The 20572-nt window shown below is 40.5% G+C and overlaps 1 protein-coding gene across 1 annotated transcript in view; it reads left to right on the top strand.

Annotated features, from left to right (window-relative positions):
* The first annotated feature begins 5530 nt into the window (after window positions 1-5530).
* Window positions 5531-20572, top strand: part of TMEM170B (transmembrane protein 170B) — a 39738-nt gene continuing 24696 nt past the window's right edge. Inside the window, exon 1 of the mRNA XM_010357148.2 lies at window positions 5531-6264. Coding sequence (XP_010355450.1) covers window positions 6168-6264 — 97 coding nt within the window. The 5' untranslated portion in view covers window positions 5531-6167. The remainder of the gene's footprint in view (window positions 6265-20572) is intronic.

Raw genomic sequence — 20572 nt, 5'->3', positions numbered from 1 at the left:
AAACATTATTTGGGGTGTTTCTGTGAGGGTGTTTTTAGGTGAGAGTAATATTTACATTGGTGGATGAAATAAAGCAGACTGCCTTCCCTCATGTGGGTGGGGCTCATCCAGTCAGCTGAAGACCTGAATAGAGTAAAAAGGCTCCCCCAAGTAATGGAGAATTCTTGCCTGTCTTTGAATGGAAACATTGGCTCTCCTGGTTCTCAGGCATGCAGTCTCAGACTGGAACTATACCATTGGCTCTCCTGGGTCGCCAGCTTGCCAACTCACCCTGCAGATACTGGGTCCTGTCAGCCTCGTAATCGTGTGAGCCAATTCCTCATAATAAATGTCTTTCTATACATATGCAACCTATTGGTTGTTTCTCTGGGAGAATCCTGACTAATACTCTTTCCCTAACTAAAATGCTGCATACAGTTGGGAGCCCCTAAAATCCATTTTCTTACCAATATTGTGTAAATGGTCTAGGTTTGGGAGCAGAATTGGGCTATTTTTAATGGACATTTGTCACTAAACTTGCATTTCTCCTGTATTCTCAATTTTATCACTTACCTTCTATTAATACTACAGTTTCCGCCCTACATTAAATTATTTCTTCATGCCCAAACATCACTTTCCACACTTTTACTAAAGGAAACAGTGTTATGGCCCAGGAAGGGCAGGTAACTCCCAGGCAGCATGGACCTAAGTGGCTGGGAGCCAGGGATCGGTGGAGACTTTTCACTGATCACACGTCATATCATGAGAGTTTAGAGTCATATGAATTCATCACGCTAAAAAAAAAAAAAGGTGGGAAAGAGGTAGACTCTTACCCATCAAGAGAATCCTTCACAAGTTCTTTCTGCTTGTTCTTTAAAACAAATAATTATTTAGAAGATTGCCATTCCCATACAGTTCTAAAAAATCTATTAACACTTAAATGTTACAGTAATAAAAACTAGTATTCATTGAGTATTTACTGCTCCAGACTTCACTCTAAGTGCTTAAATGCTAAGTACTTTGATCCTCAAAATATCTCAAGGAAATATTATAATTAAATATATACTATCTATAATGTATAACATATATATTATACATATAATAGAACATTATAGGTCACATTTTACAGAGGAGAAAACCGAAAGTTACAGAGGTTAAGTAACTCACTGAATGTTGAATGTTCACTCCTGGTAATGCAATAAAATCAGGATTAAAACTTACGTAGTTTAGCTGTAGAAGTAAGAAATAGAAAAAAATATATACTGTACTATAATTGATGGAGAAGGGGAGGAAAAGTAGGTTATAAGGAAGTGGAGTTATACGATTTTAGGATTGCTGAGAGTGAATGGTCACTAGATACATTCTAAACAGAGGATGAAGTGTATATCAGTTATGGTCACAGAGATTACTGTAAAATATAAAAACCAAATCAATCCTTTCAAATTATAAGGAACACATAAACAAAGGAAACACAAACCATACTCATGAAATACTTTTTTAAAAGAAGCAACAAAAATAGAAAGAATAATATAACTATGATACAAGTAATACCACATATTTATCATATCAATGACTAGAAATTATCTAGAAGTTCTTCTATTAAATTAGAAATTTCATATTGGATTACGATGTCAAATTCCTAAAACAAAATTATTCAAAAGTTGAAAAAATACATACCAGGCAAATACAAACAGAAAGCAGGACTCACGACGTTAACATCAGACAAGATTCACCTAAAGTTTAAAAGCATTTTATAATGGAAATTAATATATTTTTAATTTAAAAAAGCAAAATCATAAATCTTACATACATATGTGTTCACTAAAACACATAGAATCAAAATTCGTAAAGTGCAAACTACAAAAAGTACACAGAAATATAGGCTGAAATATATTATTTGTAGAAGACTTAACCTCACTCAGCCTGTGTTAGACTGCATTATTTGTTCACTATCATTTGTTGCCCCTTCCCATTCATTCTTTCCATCCTTCTCTGTAGGCAGAATATACTTTTTTATCCCATTCACTTAGGGGCTTAACTATGCAATTTGCTTCAAACAAGGGAATGTGGATATGTGACATGTATGTGACATGGACCCCATATCTAAGCATGAACTTTAAGTGCACCTATGTAGTTTAGCGCTGCCCCTCTTGTTCATGCCAGAGCTGGGATAAGGATGAGATGGGTGAGACAAGGTCTTGCAAGTGCAGGGTCAGATTCTATGTTTATTTAAAATTTTGGTATTTCATTAATCATGGATTTTTGCATGTTTATTTTTAAAAATATTACATTAGTATATTATTTATCTTGATAACAGAGTGTTTCAGAGTCTGTTATCAAGACTTGCAGGCAAGGCCAGTGTCCCATTACAGCCCTGGTTCCAGCCCTATACCATGAGAATGGCACGTACTCAGAGCGTGACATCTTCCTCAGCCTCAGGTATGAAATGAGAAGACCCGTGGAGCTGGACTGAGCTGAATCAGGCTGAATCAATCTGGATATTGGACTTGCACGGGGCCTGTAGCCCCTTTGTTTTGGCCAATGTCTCCCATTTTGAATGGCTGTATTTATCCAATGCCTGTACCCCCATTGTATGTAGGAAGTAACTAACTTGCTTTCGATTTTACATGCTCACAGGCAGAAGGGACTTGCCTTGGTTCAGATGAGATTTGGACTGTGGACTTTTGAGTTAATGCTGAAATGACGTAAGACCTTGGGGGACTGTTGGGTAGGCATGATTGATTTTGAAATGTGAGGACATGAGGTTCGGCAGGGGCCAGGGGAGGAATGATATTGACTCTTTATGGTTTTATCAGGGGTTTCCCCTTTTGCACCTTCCTCATTCTCTCTTTGCCTGCTGCTCCATGTAAGACGGGACTTGCTCCTCCTTGCCTTCCGCCATGATTGTGAGGCTTCGCCAGTCACATGGAACTGTAAGTCCAATTAAACCTCTTTCTTTATAAATTGCCCAGTCTTAGGTATGTCTTTATCTGCAGCGTGAAAATGGACTAATACAGTAAGTTGATACCAGTAGAGTGGGGTGCTGCTGAAAAGATACCTGAAAATGTTTTTCTCAAAGGATCAGTATCATTTTATATTTTAATTGATTTTAAAAGCTTTCCTCTAGGTTGTCTCTGGACAGTTTTTAACATGACTAAGGCTACTGTGTGTTCCCTCACTTACGTGTGAGAAATAAACCAGGAATTTTGGTTTATGAATTACATTTGTGAATTGTTTCATGCTGAAGGGCACAGAGTTGAAAGGAAATTTTTGGATTCACTTGGGGTGTTCCCTGATTTCCAACAGGATCGTGACTAAACCATTCGTGAATTGGCATATTATTCTGTATCAAAAATCTGTAGGAAAGAAATTCCATAACTTTCATTTGTATTAACTCAGTTTTGGGTTTCATAACTCTGGCTGTTGGGAAAATGTCTCATTCTCTTAAGGATATAAGCTTCCAACTTTAAGATTCTTTACCTTTATCCAAGATCATTACCTTTATCAATGCAAACCTGAGTTAAATAGCCTAGAGAGTAGAGACCTTATCTTCAAATCTTACAGATAACACCTTGCACAGAACATTACAGATAGTAGGTGCCAAAAAAATACAGACGCCAATTAAATTGAATTGCAGAGCAGGGGAGAAGTTGTTGGGTAGCAAAGAACATTACTGACTTGAGGTTTCATTGCTGTGTTTTTCTCATTTCCTGACATGAACACTTGGATTCTGTAAAAAATATTTATTCGGAACAAGAACAATGCTTAATTTTCTATGAAGATCACTCAGTGATTCATTCAACAAATATTTGTGGTACATGTGCCAGGCACTGTCCCGAGTTCTGAATATTTTCACTGGGTGCTACTGTGTTTTAAATAACAGTGTGCAATCCGAAGAACTTAAACTAACTAAAGGTTTCCGATATGACAGTTTAATGAGTCCCTGCTCAGGGAGTTTGCTGTGAACCCTTCACTGAATGTGGTCACATTCCCTAACATCAGTAATTATGTAATGCCAAGTCCCTTAAGAATATCATTAGGTAACCTGCACTTTCCCATGGAGAATCTTAAAGTGAGGGTGTTAACAGTGGGTTAAGAAAGATAATGGGGTTGCTAGAAAGAATAATAGACCAGGAATTCAGAAACTGGGCTCTGAAGTGCTGTCATCTCTGTCAAGTCACTTAATTCACAGAATCCGTTTCCCTATCTGTAAAATAAAATTATAAAAAAATGTTAAAGCCTCTTTTAGGTTTGATATTCTGTAATCTTAATAGATCTAATTAAGTCTAAATTCTAGGAGGAAGATAAATTCTACATTATGAGTTTTGGCTCAATTCCTATTAATGGTGCAAAAATTTCTCTTATGTTGTGACATCAAAAAGAAAATACAAATAAATAAATAAATATGTGTAGGTAAATATTATTTTAAAGTGACCACCAAGACCACTATTTGACAGGTAATTCAACCCTTCAGTGCTTTGTCAAATATACTTGATGATTTAGCTACAGCAGGTATTTCTTCACTTCTCTTTGTAAATTTTTCTTTATCCAGATGGCAGAAGGGTTGAAAAAAGGTGGGGGGAGGGGCTGGCTACTGCATATTTGTATTATTGCTAAAACTTAAATCTTTATTTTTTAAAGTTAAAAGGTTTCACATTTCGAGGAGTTTAACTTGTAGTAGGATTTTAGATGCTCCTCTGGCTAACGCTGGACACGAAGAAAGACAGCAAATGATGGGGAGAGAGGTCGAGTTTAAATTCGAGGGAAAAAAATAACAGGCACAATTTAGATAAAAGAATACTACCACCAATAAAAGGGGGGACTAGAGCCGGTGATGGCCCTGAGGATTAGGACACCTGCTGAGCCTGGAGTAAACAGGTAATGTCAGGTCCTGGAACCCTGGGAGGCCCAAGTTCTTGCTGCGGGAAGAGGGATTAGCAGAATGATAACGCAGTTTTATTTGTGTTTTAGGGGTTTTAACACGCATTCTGCAAGTAAGTGACCTATCCAGGTCATTCGATTCAGGCTCAGAAAAAAAACCCCGCAAATTAATACATCTAAATGCTGACATATTTACACCTTTTAAAAAGTTATACGTAAGCATCTTTACCAAAAGCATTACATTTTAAGGCAAAAAATGTGAACTGTCACAGTATCCACCTCACCGAGTTCAGCAGCCCCACCTTGGGTCAGGGCTGCCCCTGCATCGCAGGCTCCTGCACCGCCCGCACCTCCCACACCGCCCGCACAGCGCGCACGCAGCAGGGCCAGGGCGAGGGCTCCAGGTCTCCAGGTCTCCCAGGGCGCGCGCCCGGGGTCCGGGGGTGGGGGGTGTGGAGGCGGTTCCCTTGGAGCGCCCAATCAGCAGTAAGGCCCGGCGGTGGCGCCAGTGACGTAGACCGCACTTCCCTCCGCCCCACTGCGGGCCGACGCTAGGCGCCGTCAGCCACGCGAGCTGGAGCGCGAGGGGAGAACGAGGAGGAGGGCTTTGGGGCCGACCGGCTGTTGGAGGGCGGCGGGTCGCGGGGAGCGGGGGAGTGAGCATGCGCAGCGGCTCCGGGGAGGACAGGGGAGGAGGGACCGGCGCTAAGAGGCGCGCGCGCGCGCGCACGAGCGGCCCGCCGGCGGCTGCGGGTGGAGGGGGCGGTTCCTCGAGTGTCGGCGACCCGAGGGCGGGCAGGCGGGCAGGCGGGCGGCAGGTGCCGCCGCAGCCTCTGGCCGGTCCCGCGTCTCTTCGTCCTCCGGCGGCGATGAGCTGGGCCCTCTCGGGGGCTGCACCTGCCGGCTGCCCGTCAGCACCGGCCTCCCGGCGTGACCTCGGCCTCCTCGCGTGTCCGGCCTCCGCGACGCGGCGCTGCCCCTGAGAGGGCGCGGCGGCGGCCTCCTCCGCCCGGAGTCCTCGCTCGGGGGCCGCGCGGGGACGGCGCCCGGCCCCCTCCCCTCCCTCCTCCGTCCGCCGTCCTCAATGTCTCCCCGGCGGGGAGGGGGCTGCCTGGGAGACACGCTGAGCGGCCGCCCCACGGAGGCCCTCCGGCTGCAGCAGCAGCAGCGCCCGGCCGGGCGTCCCGCAGCCTCCACCGGCGGCGGCGGCCTGGAGGAGCCGCGCACCCGCCGCCGCCCCCCGAGCCTCGCAGCCGCCGCCGCCGCCCGGCACCCGAGGAGAGGGCGGCGGGCGCCCCTCGGGGAAGATGAAGGCGGAGGGGGGCGACCACTCCATGATCAACCTGTCGGTGCAGCAGGTCCTGAGCCTCTGGGCCCACGGGACGGTGCTGAGGAACCTCACGGGTAATTGACGCGCCTGGGCTGGTGACAGGGATGCGGTCCTCCCCTCTCCCGTCTTCTTCCTCCCGGGGAGGGGACACGCTCCTCGCCGCCCCACCCCCGTGCGCGCCCCGCTCGGAGCTCCAGGTCACAGCGAGGAAGGTGTTAATTGGAGCCACTCCGCGCGTGTCCTGGGGGCGCCGGCGCCTGCCACCCCCTTCCCTGAGTCGCGGGGTGAGCATCCGCGACCCCCGCTCCTGCCCTGAACGGGGAGAGCTCCCGGCGGCGGCCCGGCCTCTGTAGTAAGCGCGGAGTAGCTTTAGTGCTGAGACTTGAGCGCGGTTCGCTTTTATTCCATTACCCTCTTCCCCTCCCCCTTCCACACACATCGCTTCTTGCTATTTACATCTTTTTCTGATTTAGCTCTTTTTCTTTCTGGCAAGTCTCAAGCCAAATGTAGGACCTAAAATCACTGCCCACAATAGGTCGATTTGCTTTTCAACCGTTAATTTTTTGGGGCAATGTAGATAACTGAGTAAATTACAGTGGATCGGGGCTGAGCTAAGGTCTAGTGCAGTCTAAGCATGTTAGCTTCATATATCTCCTTCTCCTCCCATTTCCTTTTGTCTGTCTGTCTCTTTCCCTCAGGCCTCCAGCTGCTGCTTCTGAGACTTTTGATAATTTTGTGTATTTCCCTTCACTTATTAAGGCTGTCAGGAATTGGCCTTATAACATTAATTTCTATTTGTAAAAGTGAGTGATAATACACACAATATTTTTATTCAGTCTGTAGATTTGCTTTGTGAAGAAACTTCTGGTTTTGTTATGTGGAAATGCTTACGTTATACTTTGAGTTCCGAATTTAAAAATTATTCTCTAAAGTAGAATTTACGAGAAAGAGATTCAATTGCGATTTGGTGACTCCTCAGTGCCTGCTTTTCAGAGAAAAAAAATTCTTAAAAACATACTCAGGATTTAATTCTTGAAAATGTGTAAGGCAGTTAAATTTCAATAGAACATTAGTATTTCAAAATGCATTTTGTCAAACTGGTTAAGAGTGTTACGAGTATTTTACAAATATAACGTGTTCATATATATAACAGATATAAAGTCTGGCATGGGATAGAATACATTCATAGAAGGAAATTTTATGGAATTATATACCACAAAAGACAACCTGAAGGACACTGGTTTCTTTGAATAGAAACTATACAGTTAAAGTAGATTCTGGATTGCTTGATGCTATCCTCACTTTTAAGCTGTGGTTATTTAACTTGAAACAGACTGACTGTACGTGTTGATTGCCGGTAAGGAGCATATTGTTGTAATTCTGGAAAATTACATGGACATAAAGACCATCTCATGATTCAGTTGAATTTAGAGGTAGACTGCTTTATCTTACTTCTGATTTTTCTTGCGTTTATCCACTGTTTGGTATTTGAACTGTACCAATTTTTGTTGAAGTGAAATGAAAAGTAGGGACTTAGCATATATTTGTGCAGGCATACCTTGGAGATATTGCAAGTTTAGTTCCAGAACACTGCAAGAAAGCAAATATTGCAATAAAGTGAGTCAAAGGAATTTTTTGTTTTCCTAGTGCATGTAAAAGTTACATTTTACCTGTAGTCTTTAAATGTGCAATAGCATTGTCTGAAAAAAAAGTACAGACGTTAATTTAAAAATACTTTATTGCTGAAAAATGCTAACGATCATCTGAGTCTTCAGCAAGGATGTTATCTTTTTCCTGGTAGAGAGAGGGTCTTGCCTTTGTGTTGATGACTGCTGACTGATCAAGGTGATGATTGCTGGAGATTGGGATGAGGGCAGTGTCTTAAAACAATGAAGTTTGCCACTAAGGAAGAGCAATAGACTCTTCCTTTCATGAAAGATTTCTCTGTAGCATGGGATGCTGTTTGATAGCATTTTACCTACAGTAGAACTTCCAGAATTGGAGTCAATCCTGTCAAACCGTGCTGCGGCTTTATCAACCTGAGTTTATGTAATAGTCTAAATCCCGTGTTGTCGTTTCACTGGTGTTCACATAATCTTCACCAGGAGTAGATTCCATCTCAAGAAACCACTTTCTTTGCTCATCCCTAAGAAGCAACTCCTCATCCATTCAAACTTTATCATGAGGTTGTAGCAATTCAGTCACTTGTTCAGACTCCACTTCTAATTCTAGTTATCTTGCTATTTCAACTACACCTGTGGTTACTTCCTCCACTGAAGTGTTGATCCCCTCAAAGTCATCCATGAGGAATGGAGTTAATTGCTTTCCAACTCCTATGAAAGTTGATATTTGGACCTCTTCTCATGAGTCACGATTGTTGTTAATGGCATCTAGAATGGTGACTCCTTTCCAGAAGGTTTTCAATTTCCTTTGCTCAGATCCATCAGAGGAATCACTATCTCTGGCAGTTTTAGCCTTCTTACACAGTGTATTTCTTAAATAATAAGACTAGAAAGTCAAAATCACTCTTTAATCCATGGTCTGCAGAATGGATGTTGTGTTAGCAGGCATGAAAACAACATTGATCTAGTTGGACATCTCCATTACAGCTCTTGGTTGACCAGGTACATTGTCAGTGAAGAAAATACTCATTAAAATGAAAGGAATCTTTTTTTCTGAGCAGTTCTCAACAGTGGGCTTCACATATTCAATAGGCTGTGCTATAAACTGATGTACTGTCATCCAGGCTTTTTTCTTTCATTTATAGAGCGCAGTCAGAGTAGATTTAGCATAATTCTCAAGGGCGTGAGAATGGTAAATGAGCATTGGCTTTAATATAAAGTCACCAGCTGCATTAGCTCCTAAGAAGAGTCAGCCTGTCCTTTGAAGCTTTGAAGTCAGGCATTCACTTCTCTCTAACTGTGCAAGTCCTAAATGGCATCTTCTTCTGATATAAGACTGTTTCATCTACATGGAATATCTGTTGTTTGGGGTAGCCACCTTCATCAGTTAGCTAGATCATCTGGATAATTTGTGCTTCTACATCAGCATTTGCTGCTTCACCTGGCACTTTTATGTTATGGAAGTGTCTTTTGTTAAACCTCAAGATCCGACATCTGCTAGTATCAAACTTTCTTTTGCAGCTTCCTCATGGAATTGAAGAGAGTTGGGGCCTTTCTGTGGATTAGGCTTTGGCTTAAGGGAGTGTTGTAGCTGGTTTCGTCTTCTATTTAGACCACTCAAACTTTCTTCATATCAGAGAGCAGTCTGTTTTGCTTTCTTATCATTTGTGTGTTCACTAGTGTAACACTTTTAATTTCCTTTAAGAACTTTTCTTTGCATTTGCAACTTGGCTAACTGTTTGGTACAAGAGGCCTAACTTTTAGCCTAACTCATGTTTGAACGAGCCTTCCTCACTAAGCTTTATCATCTCTAGCACTTGATTTAAAGTGAGATATCTGACTCTTTTTTTCACTTGAACACTTAGAGGCCAATGTAGGGTTATTAGCTGGCCTGATTTCAATATTGTATCTCAGGGAATAGGGAAGCCTGAGAAGAGGGAGAGAGACTGGGGAATGGCTGGCTGGTGGAGCAGTGAGAACACACGCAAGATTTATCGAGTAAGTTCCCTGTCTTATATGGGCGCAGTTTGTCGCACCCCCAGACAATTACAATAGTAACATCAAAGATCACTTATCACAGATCCCTATAACAGATACAATAATAAAATTTGAAATATTGTGAGAATTACCAAAATGTGACACCAAGTGAGCACCTGCTGTTGGAAAAATGGTACTGATAGACTTGCTTGACACAGGGTTGCCTCAAAGTTACCATTTGTAAAAGCCAAAATAAAGTGAAGTACAATAAAACAAGGTATGCCTGTAGATGTTAATCACTGGCTTAGCTCATCAAAGGACTTTTAGAGAAAGTTAGCTTTGGGAGCCATAGAGTAAATGTAAATGTAACTTAACTCCTGGCCAGCTTCAACAATATTTTTAAATAAGTAAGATTATAATGATTATAATTGCCTCCAGTTCCACAAGTCAACCATTAAGCTGATAATTGTAGTTATTCATCCAAGGTTAGCTCCAGTTGTCTTTCAATAATGATCTTAATACTTGCCAGTTGCTCATTGGACCTTGCCATTTCATAAAGGATATGCCAAACATCCCAAACTTGGACTGAGGTGGGACCGAGGCACATGGGAACCTCTACTAGGAAATAACTATTGTCTGAATATGTAAAATTCTAGGCGTCAGGGTAAAAATGCAGAAAAAACCAGATTAGAAATATGTTTCACTAGTGGTTGAGTATACAACATGTTAGGAACCACATCTCAATGGTGGCAGTCTGTAAGTGGTAATATTCTGATGGGATTCATTGTGGCCTTCTCCATACTAGTGACCGTAGTGATCCCATGTGTATCTTAATCATTAGTTAACAGATGCTGCCTACAGTGCCATTTACAATTTAGTCTACTAAAAAGAGGCAAGTAAACACAACTTCTGAAACATCTGTCATTTGTTGAATGACCATTATGTGTTAGGCACTTTACGTATATTATTTCTAATCTTCAGAATAACTCTTCAAAGTACATTTAAAAGGAAACTCAGAGAGGTAAATTAAATTGTCCCAAATCTTATAGCCAGTATATGACTGAGCTGGGCTTTAGACCCAGGTCTTTGCCTCTAGACTCCTCTTTCTTCTTTATCATGCTACTTCAGCTACTTCCTCTTTACTTTCTTCAAGCAAAATGAATTTCTTGCTTTATCTTGCTACTTCTGCTCTTTGTACATACCTTTATTATGTTTTTCAATTACGTTATAATTTGTATTTATCGATTCTAGACTGTGAACTTTTTGAGGGTCCATCCATTGCCTCACCTTTGAATTCTTATACCCTAGCATTATAGTACCTGGCACATAGTAAATGATAAATACATGTTTATTGAGGTGAATTTAAAAATTTTTAACAGTTGTATGATTTAAACATTCTACATTGCATTGTTTCTCAGCTGCATCTCTTGGAGTGAATATGCTGTTTAAGAGGAATGAAGTGTTAAGCAACTCGTATAAATCGTTTTTATACATACCTTTAAAACATGCAAATGCTTATTGAGTGTAGTTTTCTGTGCTGGGTATAATGTTTTCATGTATTTTGTTTAATCTTTTCAGCAATCCTGAGAGAGATTATTGTTCTTATTTTACAGATTCAGATACTGAAGCAAAGAGTAACTTGCTTAGATCTGATAGCTAATAAATGAAAAAGTCATTATCTTTTTTCATAATGCAATAACACATACTGTTAAGTCAGAAGGCATTTTTATCATCATTATAAACTTGGAAATGAAACTAATAGAAAGGAGCATAGTGTAGAACCAGGGCTACTTGGATTTAAGAAATAACTGTGTGAAGGATTTGCACAAATTTGCTTAATAGGCATTCTGGTTAATTAAATACCAAATGAAAGGGAAATATGCTGTCACTAGTGTTTTTTTCCCCATGTACAAACAAAGAGATGTGATGTGATTCTTCGCTTTTTGTGTTATCCCAATAGGTGAAGTGGGAAAATACACTGACCTTTTTATCTTGGAGACTGACCTCTAGAAAGTAGTCTTGTTTATGTACCTTACAAAAATAAATTCTTAAAAAGTAATAATGAGAACTACAAACATCTTAACATTTTACAACCAGAACGACTTAATTTTAGAAATATTGAAATAATCACTCCATCAGTGAAGTGACGTGGCTGAGAGCAGTTATTTAATGACAGAGGCAGGACTGGAACCAGAGTTTCCTGGCCGTTTGTTCTCTGCCTTTCCTTGTTCTCCTACATAGCTTGTTAACTCAGGCAGGTCGAGAGAGAATAAATATTACAGTACAGGTTGAACATTCCTAATCTGAAATTTTGAAATTCAAAATGCTCCAAAACCCTAAACTTTTTGAGCAGCAACATGACACTCAAAGGAAATACTAGAACATTTCAGATTTCACATTTTCAAGTTAGGGATGCTGAATCAGTAAATCGCATGAAAATATTCCAAAATCTGAAGTCTGAAATCCTTCTGGTCTCAAGCATTTCAGATAAGGGATATTCAACCTGTACTTAAGAGTACCCTGGTAAGTATTTGCATCAGCGAGCCTGAATATGTATGAATGGAACTAATTTGTCCAGAAAATAAAATATTCTGGAAAATGTAATACATTAGGCTTTCTAAAATTTTAAGTTGCCATTGCCTTTGTAAAAGCTAGTGATCCATATTTATTATCTAGCCAGTTTTAGAACTCCCACCAAGTTCAGCCTGCTATTTATTTCCCCTACCTTGGAAGACACTTGTATGGGGATTCCATATCGAGCATATTAATCCCTAGAAACCCCATATCTGTCACTTAATAACCATTGCCAAAATTCTCTTTCTGTATATATCACTTCTTTAAGTGCGTTTTTCACAAGATTCCTAAATTGTTTCACTGTATCAGTTATATGCTTCTGAAGTATAGAGATAAATAGCTTCCTTTCCTTCTCAAATAGATTTTCTTTCTTTGAATATGTTCTAAATTCCCAACCCCAATCTAAAACGAGAGTCGATATTGTATATACAGTTTTTTAGGTAACTAGACTTTTAAAAAATCTACAATTAATTTTTTTTTTTTTTTTTTTTTTTTTTTTTGCTTTACTTTTATTTTCGTTAACTATTTTGGCTTCCATCTTAGTGTTCTGACCCAAATTTGGTTGCTAAGAGTTTAGAGAAGAATTTTTATTTAGAAAAGGGCAGGGTCTGTAAACCCCAGTATAAACGCAAAACTTGGCTGGTGTTAGGAAAGGGATAATTGCTCCATGGGAAAAAGATGAGGGCTGCTTCAGGCTGGTCTCTCTCAGTGTCAGCAGCAAATGTGGGGGCAGGTGTTCCCTTCTTTTTATTGGTAATAAGCGTTGGGAGGCTGGGAATTCAACCTGGAATGAAGGTTAAAAGGCTCTCTCACTCTCTCTCTTTCTCTCTCTCTCTCTAGTAGTAGTAGTAGTAGTGGTACTAGTAGTAGTCCCCTTTATTCAAGGGCAATATGTTCTAAAACCCCCAGTGGATGCCTGAAACCATGGATATTTCTGAACTGCATATATACAGTCATGTGCCATGTAACTTTCCAGTCAAAGAAGGACCTCATGTTATGATGGTCCCATAATTTCAGAATGGAGCTAAAAAAATTCTATCACCTACTGAGATGATGGCCATCCTAATGTCATAGTGCAACACATTACTCACATGTTTATAGTGATGCTGGTGTCAACAGACCTACTGTACTGCCTGTTGTATAAAAGTAGAGCATATGTAGTTATGTACAGTACATAATACTTGATAACAACTGTGTTACTGGTTTATATATTTACTAGATTTTTAATCATTATTTTAGAATGTACCCCTACTTACAAAAAAAAACACCAAAACTGTAAAACAGCCTCAGGCAGATCCTTCAGGAGCAATTCCACAAGAAGACATTGTTACCTTAGGAGATGACAGCTCCCTGCCTGTCGTTGCCCCTGAAGACTTTCCACGAGACAAGGTGTGGAGGTGGAAGACAGTGATATTGATGATCCTGACCCTGTGGTAGGCCTCGGCTAATATGTCTGTTTGGGTCTTAGTTTTTAACAAAATTTTTTTTTTTGTTTTAGAAGTAGAAAAAAGCTTATAAAATAAGAATATAAAGTATTTTTCATACAGCTGTACAATGTATTTGTGTTTTAAGCTAAATGTGATTAGAAAAAAGTTAAAACTTAAAAGTTTATAAAGTAAAAAAGTTACAGTAAGCTAAGGTTAATTATTGAAGTACAAAAAATATTTTAAAAGTAAATTCAGTGTAGCCTGTGTATAGTGTTTATGAATTCTACAGCAGTGTACGATAATGTCCATCCTAGGCCATCACATTCACTCACAGTTTCACCTGGAGCAACTTCCAGGCCTGCAAGCTCCATTCATGGTAAGTTCCCCATACAGATATCCCATTTTTTCATCTTTTATGCCATATTTGTACTGAACTTTTTTTATGTTTAGAGACACAAATGCTTCCCATTGTCTTACAGTTGCCTGCAGTATTCAGTAAAGTAACATGCTATACAGGTTTGTTGCCTAGGAGCAATAGGCTAGACCACAGAGCCTCAAAGGAATATATGTTGGGCTCTACCATCTAGGTTTGTGTAAGTATACTGTATAATGTTTGCACAATAATGACATGGCCAAATGACACATTTCTCAGAATGTATCCCCGTCCTTAAGCAACACATGCCTGTACTGTTTTTTCCTACACGTGTATACCTATGATCAAGTTTAACTTAGAACTTAGGCACAGTCAGGGATTAACAACAACAATAATAAAATAGAACAATATAGCAATATACTGTAATAAAAGTTATATGAATATGGTCTCACTCTCAAAATACTGTATTGTACTATACTCATCTATTTTCAGACAACAGTCAATAGTGGGTAACTGTAATTGCAGAAAGTGAAACTGCAGATAAATGGGGAGTATTGTATTGTATATATGTATATTTAGGATGTGTATACACATGCACATATACATACTACGTTAGAGTTCCCTTTGAGGCATTATAGTTGCTAAGCCATTTTTGTTTTAATATTTAGTGTCAGTCAAAAGAAAAAAATAAAAGAAAGTGAATATTTGGTATATGTATTTGGAATTGTTCACATTCATACTGGTATAGTCAGCACCTTCCTTCAGTAGTATTCCCAAGCAGGCATGCTTCTCTCGGGGTTACTCTGTATTCTAGCTTACCATTAGGTTAGATTCCTCTTCCTCGATGCCCTATTACAGGAAGTGAGTTTAAGTAGGTACAGTTACCTCAAATGTCTACTTAGAGTTATTTATGTTTTGTAAATGTAGCCCTAAAGATATATGCTACTTTTCAGTATTTGTGTCAGACCTCCATTTTACTTTAAAAAAAAATGTGAAAAGTCCTTACCCTTGATGGTACAGAGTCAATTAATAAGTGCCAGTATGATACAGCCTTCATAGGATTTAACTTCTTAGGAGGCTTACCTGTATATCTTACTGAGAATGAAGATGCTATAATTTTTAAAAAGCAAAATTGTCATTAGAGATTGATTTTTGTTTTTACCATTTGTCATTAAGTTTTTATTTTCTTAATTTCTGTCTCATTATTTTTGAATCATAAATTCATATCCTCTAGCAATACCAAGTGCAAGGTCCACATGACATTTCTTAGATTGAACCATTTTCTGGATAAGTATTGGGACTGCTTGAGTTATAATTTTGATTCTTTAATATTAACTGATAATAAAATGTATTTATCTTTGCTTAGTGATTGAAAGGAAGGTCTAAGAAAGTAAGATAGTTCATGAAGAGGAGTCACAATTTCTAGGGATATATTTTCTATGGAAAAGAAACCTAAACAGAAGAGGGAGGAGGTAGGGATGGGGACAAGGAATTGAAACTAAGGAAGGAAATTGGAATTAAGAGTGGTCAGAGGTAAGAGGAGAGCCCAGAGAGTGTAGCGTGTTGAATTTATTATAGTATCAGATGAATAATTCTACTGGTGGCTATATTTATTGAACCCTCACTATGTGTCTATCAGACACTTTACAAAGCATTTTGCATGCATCTCATTTTCTATAAAGTGAGCATATAATTTATTATTTAATATATGTGATTATATCAAGTGTGATAGGTTAATTTTATGTTTTTAATGACTACATGCACAATAAAATAATCATAGAATAAACAGTGGCAGTAGCAACACATTTAAAGGAGGCCTCATTAGACTGTCACATTCCATCTCGTGTCTTTAGCTAAGTAGATTAAGCCTTGAAAGAAAAAGACTTTTTTCACCAAACTTCATGCAAATAGGAAGAACACAATTTCTAACTGGAGTCCAGCTGCTTGTGTTATGATCATCATGGAATATAATCTAAGAGCATGTATCCACTTGTTGCAGTAGGACTTGAAAAAAATGAAAATAGTTTTGAGGAATGTAGGTTACTAGATCAATTAACATTAGCTTATTAACATACTCCATTACTCCCCTTCATTTAATATGTTATCCCATATACTTATATGTACGTCAGTTTTTCTAACTTTTAAAAAATAAAGACGGGGTCTCGTTGTGTTGCCCAGGCTGGTCTCAAACTCCCGGACTCAAGCAGTCTGCCCGCCTTGGCCTCCCAAAATGCTAGGATTACAGGCATGATCCACTGTACCCCACCTCTAATTTTTTTTCATAATCCTGTCATGGCTTACATAATTTCTTCTTTTTTTTGAAGCGGAGTCTCACTTTGTCACCCAGTCTGGAGTACCGTGGCGCGATCTTGGCTCACTGCAACCTGTGCCTCCCGGGTTCCAGTGATTCTCCCGCTTCAGCCTCCTGAGTAGCTGGGATTACAGGTGCACACTACCATGGCTGGCTAATTTTTTGTATTTTTAGGAGAGATGGGATTTCACCATGTTGGTCAGGCAGGTCTCAAACTCCTGACCTCAGGTGATCCACCTGCTTCAGCCTCCTAAAGTGCTGGGATTACAGGCGTGAGCCACTGTGCCCAGCCACATCTTTTTTTTTTTTTTTTTTAACCAACACTTCACCCTGACAGATTTTATAGTTCTTATATAAAAAAATATATACCTGGGGTTTCAGTACTAAGGAACGAAAGTGATATATTTCCTTCTTAGAAATTTTACTTTTAGTAGTTAACATTTCTTTAACACCTTTTAATGTGCTGGGCATTGTTCTAAGAATGTTACATGTATTATTTCATTTGAGCCTCACAATAATCCCACAAGGTAGACACTATTATTAATTCAGTTTTTAAAAGTGAAGAAACAGGCAGAGAATATTTTGGCTTTGCTTACAGAGTATTTAAGCCATGACTTGAAAAATTACCACTGTCAGTCCAGTTGAGCAAACATTTGAGTTACTTTCCAGTGGACATGGTGATGTCAGAGATACAAAGATACATACATGTTGACTATTTGCAAGAAGCTTATATTCTTGAGTATTAACTTACACATCTTCGTGTTAGTTATCTATTGCTGAATGACATTACCCCCAAATTTAGCAGCTTAACACAACACACATTTATTTTCTCTCTCTCTTTTTTTTTTTTTTTTTTTGAGACGGAGTCTCGCTCTGTCGCCCAGGCTGGAGTGCAGTGGCCGGATCTCAGCTCACTGCAAGCTCCGCCTCCCGGGTCCACGCCATTCTCCTGCCTCAGCCTCCCGAGTAGCTGGGACTACAGGCGCCGCCATCTCGCCCGGCTAATTTTTTGTATTTTTTAAGTGGAGACGGGGTTTCACTGTGTTAGCCAGGATGGTCTCGACCTCCTGACCTTGTGATCCGCCCGCCTCGGCCTCCCAAAGTGCTGGGATTACAGGCTTGAGCCACCGCGCCCGGCCATTTATTTTCTCATACAGTCTCCGATGGTCGGGAATGCTGGTTCTGGCTCAGGGTCTTACAGTGTCCAGTCAGGCTGTCAGCCAGGACTACTGCGTTCTCTGCAGACTTACCTGGGGCTAGGGGGTCAGCTCCCAGGTGCATTCATGTGGCTCTTGGCAAGTGGTAGGAGGCCTTTTCCATAGGGCTACTCACAACATGGTTTTTTCAGAGTGAGAGATCACACACACATGGATACAAACACACAGAGAAGCCAAAACGGAAGCCACAGTCTTTGATAGCCTAATCTTGGAAGTGATACACCGTCCTGCTGCTGTATTCTGTTGGTCATACACAGACCAGCTCTGGAACATTGTGCAAGCAGACTGCACAAGGGTGTGGTGGGGACTCCTGGGGGCCTGCTCAACACTGGCTAAGACAGTCTTAAAGGTGGGTATAGGGAGAAGGGAATGAGGCTAAGGGAAGACTAGGGACATCATAGCAGATGAGGGGAAGAAGTGTCTGTAAAAACAAGGTGGTTAGAAAAGCAAAAAGCTGTCTTGATAGGTAGAATCATGTTTAAATAGCACAGTCTAGCATTTTCAAGGATTAATCCTGATATTTCTTGATTATGAGTTATATGCCAGTCTCTGTGGTCAACACTGATGAACAGAAGTAAAAATGTCAGTCATCAATAAGGAGCTCAGTGATCTAGAGAAGCTAACCTTTGCCGGGCGCGGTGGCTCAAGCCTGTAATCCCAGCACTTTGGGAGGCCGAGACGGGCGGATCACGAGGTCAGGAGATCGAGACCATCCTGGCTAACACGGTGAAACCCCGTCTCTACTAAAAATACAAAAAACTAGCCGGGCGAGGTGGTGGGCGCCTGTAGTCCCAGCTACTCGGGAGGCTGAGGTAGGAGAATAGCGTGAACCCGGGAGGCGGAGCTTGCAGTGAGCTGAGATCCGGCCACTGCACTCCAGCCTGGGTGACAGAGCAAGACTCCGTCTCAAAAAAAAAAAAAGAGAAGCTAACCTTTAGATTAAGTAGTTCTTTTGTGGCTTGTTGTGTTCAGGAAGAACCAGGCAATGGAATTGTGAAGACAGCATAAGAAGAGGTAGAGAGTGGAGGAGGAACCTGTTTATGGGAGGGCAGAGAGGCAGGAGAGGTGAACTGCCTGTGGGTTGGTACTACCAGGACATGATTACGTTGCTGCTCTTGAGTGCCTTGGATAGCAAAGATGTTTTGATCAGTAACATGAAACTGGATTTTCATTATACAGTTTTTTCCTTCTGTCACTCCCTACCATGAATTACTTGAATCTGTCATGGTTTCCAGGCCTACGTATCAGAATCACCTGGAACTTTTCATACAGATCCATGGCTCCAGTCGATATATGTGGAATTAAGATCTTAGAACAAGGCCTAGGATGCTGCATTGTAAACCAACTCTTGAGGAGATTTTGTTATTGAGAGCTTAGAGGTTTTGAACACCCGATTTAAAAAGTTTTTTTTGTAATCGACTTAAAGCTATCTTATGGTGTATAATAGTTAATATGGGAGATTGAGACTTATTAAAATTCAGTATAAATGATTCACTTATTTCTAAGAGCATGTGATAACCCAGTTGTTTAAAAAAGTGACTATCTTTTAACAGATGATATTAAATTTATCTTTTGAGAATGTTTTCTTCATTTGTATGTGGTATTAGCCATAGAAAATTATCCTTATTAAATTATAATACAGTTATCCCTCAGTGTTTTCATCCAAAAGACCACTGAGCTGGCTGAATAGTAGAAAGGATAGTTTTATCGGCAATATCAATTTGCAGACCAGGAAGAGACAGTCTCCGCCATGTGCATGTGCATGTGCAGAAGACGCTGTCTCTTCATAGAAGGGAAGCTGAGTTGGGTTTTATTGCCTCTCAGAGTTTGTATTACACAATAGAGTCATACATATTCAGCAGGTTTGGGGGAAAAGCTATACATATTTATGAGAGGAGCTGAGTGCATGCTCAGTGGGTAAACGTGTAACATACATTCTGTGCTTACTTTGGGGCAAGGTTTTAGCATTAAAATAAAGTAGAATTTGACTACGTCAAAGGTGAACTGTGGGACACAAAGGCAGTGTGTGCGCGGTCTCTATGGTATGCTATACCTGCTAGAGACTGGCTTAAGGTCTGCAATTGCTTATCAGAAAAGAATGTTTGTAAGGCTGATCCTGTGTCTCATCAGAGTTGTGGTCTGGGTTGTAAATCAGGTAGGGGTGGTCTGATAGCTCCTATTGTCAGGGAGTTTAGAGCCATAGGACTTTAGAAATTTGCCATGCCACCTGGACCCTGAACCCTTCACCTGTAGGTAACTTTCCTTCCTTAATCTTAGGGTCAGTCTTAGTTGATAAAGAGTGTCTATTTTGGTCTCACAGTATATATGGGGGATTGATTCTAGGACTACTGCATATACCAAACTCCTGCAGTGGCCCTGCAGGACCCCTGGATGTGAAAAGTCCACCCTGACTGTAGGCGGGTTTGACATCCTGAGAATATTTTTGCTCCACGTTTAATTGAAAAAAAAAAAATCCGGCCGGGCGCGGTGGCTCAAGCCTGTAATCCCAGCACTTTGGGAGGCCGAGACGGGCGGATCACGAGGTCAGGAGATCGAGACCATCCTGGCTAATACGGTGAAACCCCGTCTCTACTAAAAAAAAATACAAAAAAAACTAGCCGGGCGACGAGGCGGGCGCCTGTAGTCCCAGCTACTCGGGAGGCTGAGACAGGAGAATGGCGTGAACCCGGGAGGCGGAGCTTGCAATGAGCTGAGAGCCGGCCACTGCACTCCAGCCTGGGCGGCAGAGCAAGACTCCGTCTCAAAAAATAAAATAAAAAAATAAAAAATATAAAAATAAAAATAATAAATAAATAAATAAATAAATAAATAAATAAAAAAGAAAAAAAATCCACATGTATGTGGACTCGTGCAGTGCAAA

The sequence above is a fragment of the Rhinopithecus roxellana genome, chromosome 4 (assembly GCF_007565055.1).
Source record: "Rhinopithecus roxellana isolate Shanxi Qingling chromosome 4, ASM756505v1, whole genome shotgun sequence".
Taxonomy (NCBI): domain Eukaryota; kingdom Metazoa; phylum Chordata; class Mammalia; order Primates; family Cercopithecidae; genus Rhinopithecus; species Rhinopithecus roxellana.
Note: the sequence above shows the minus strand (reverse complement) of the source record. Positions and strands in the feature narration are given on the sequence as shown.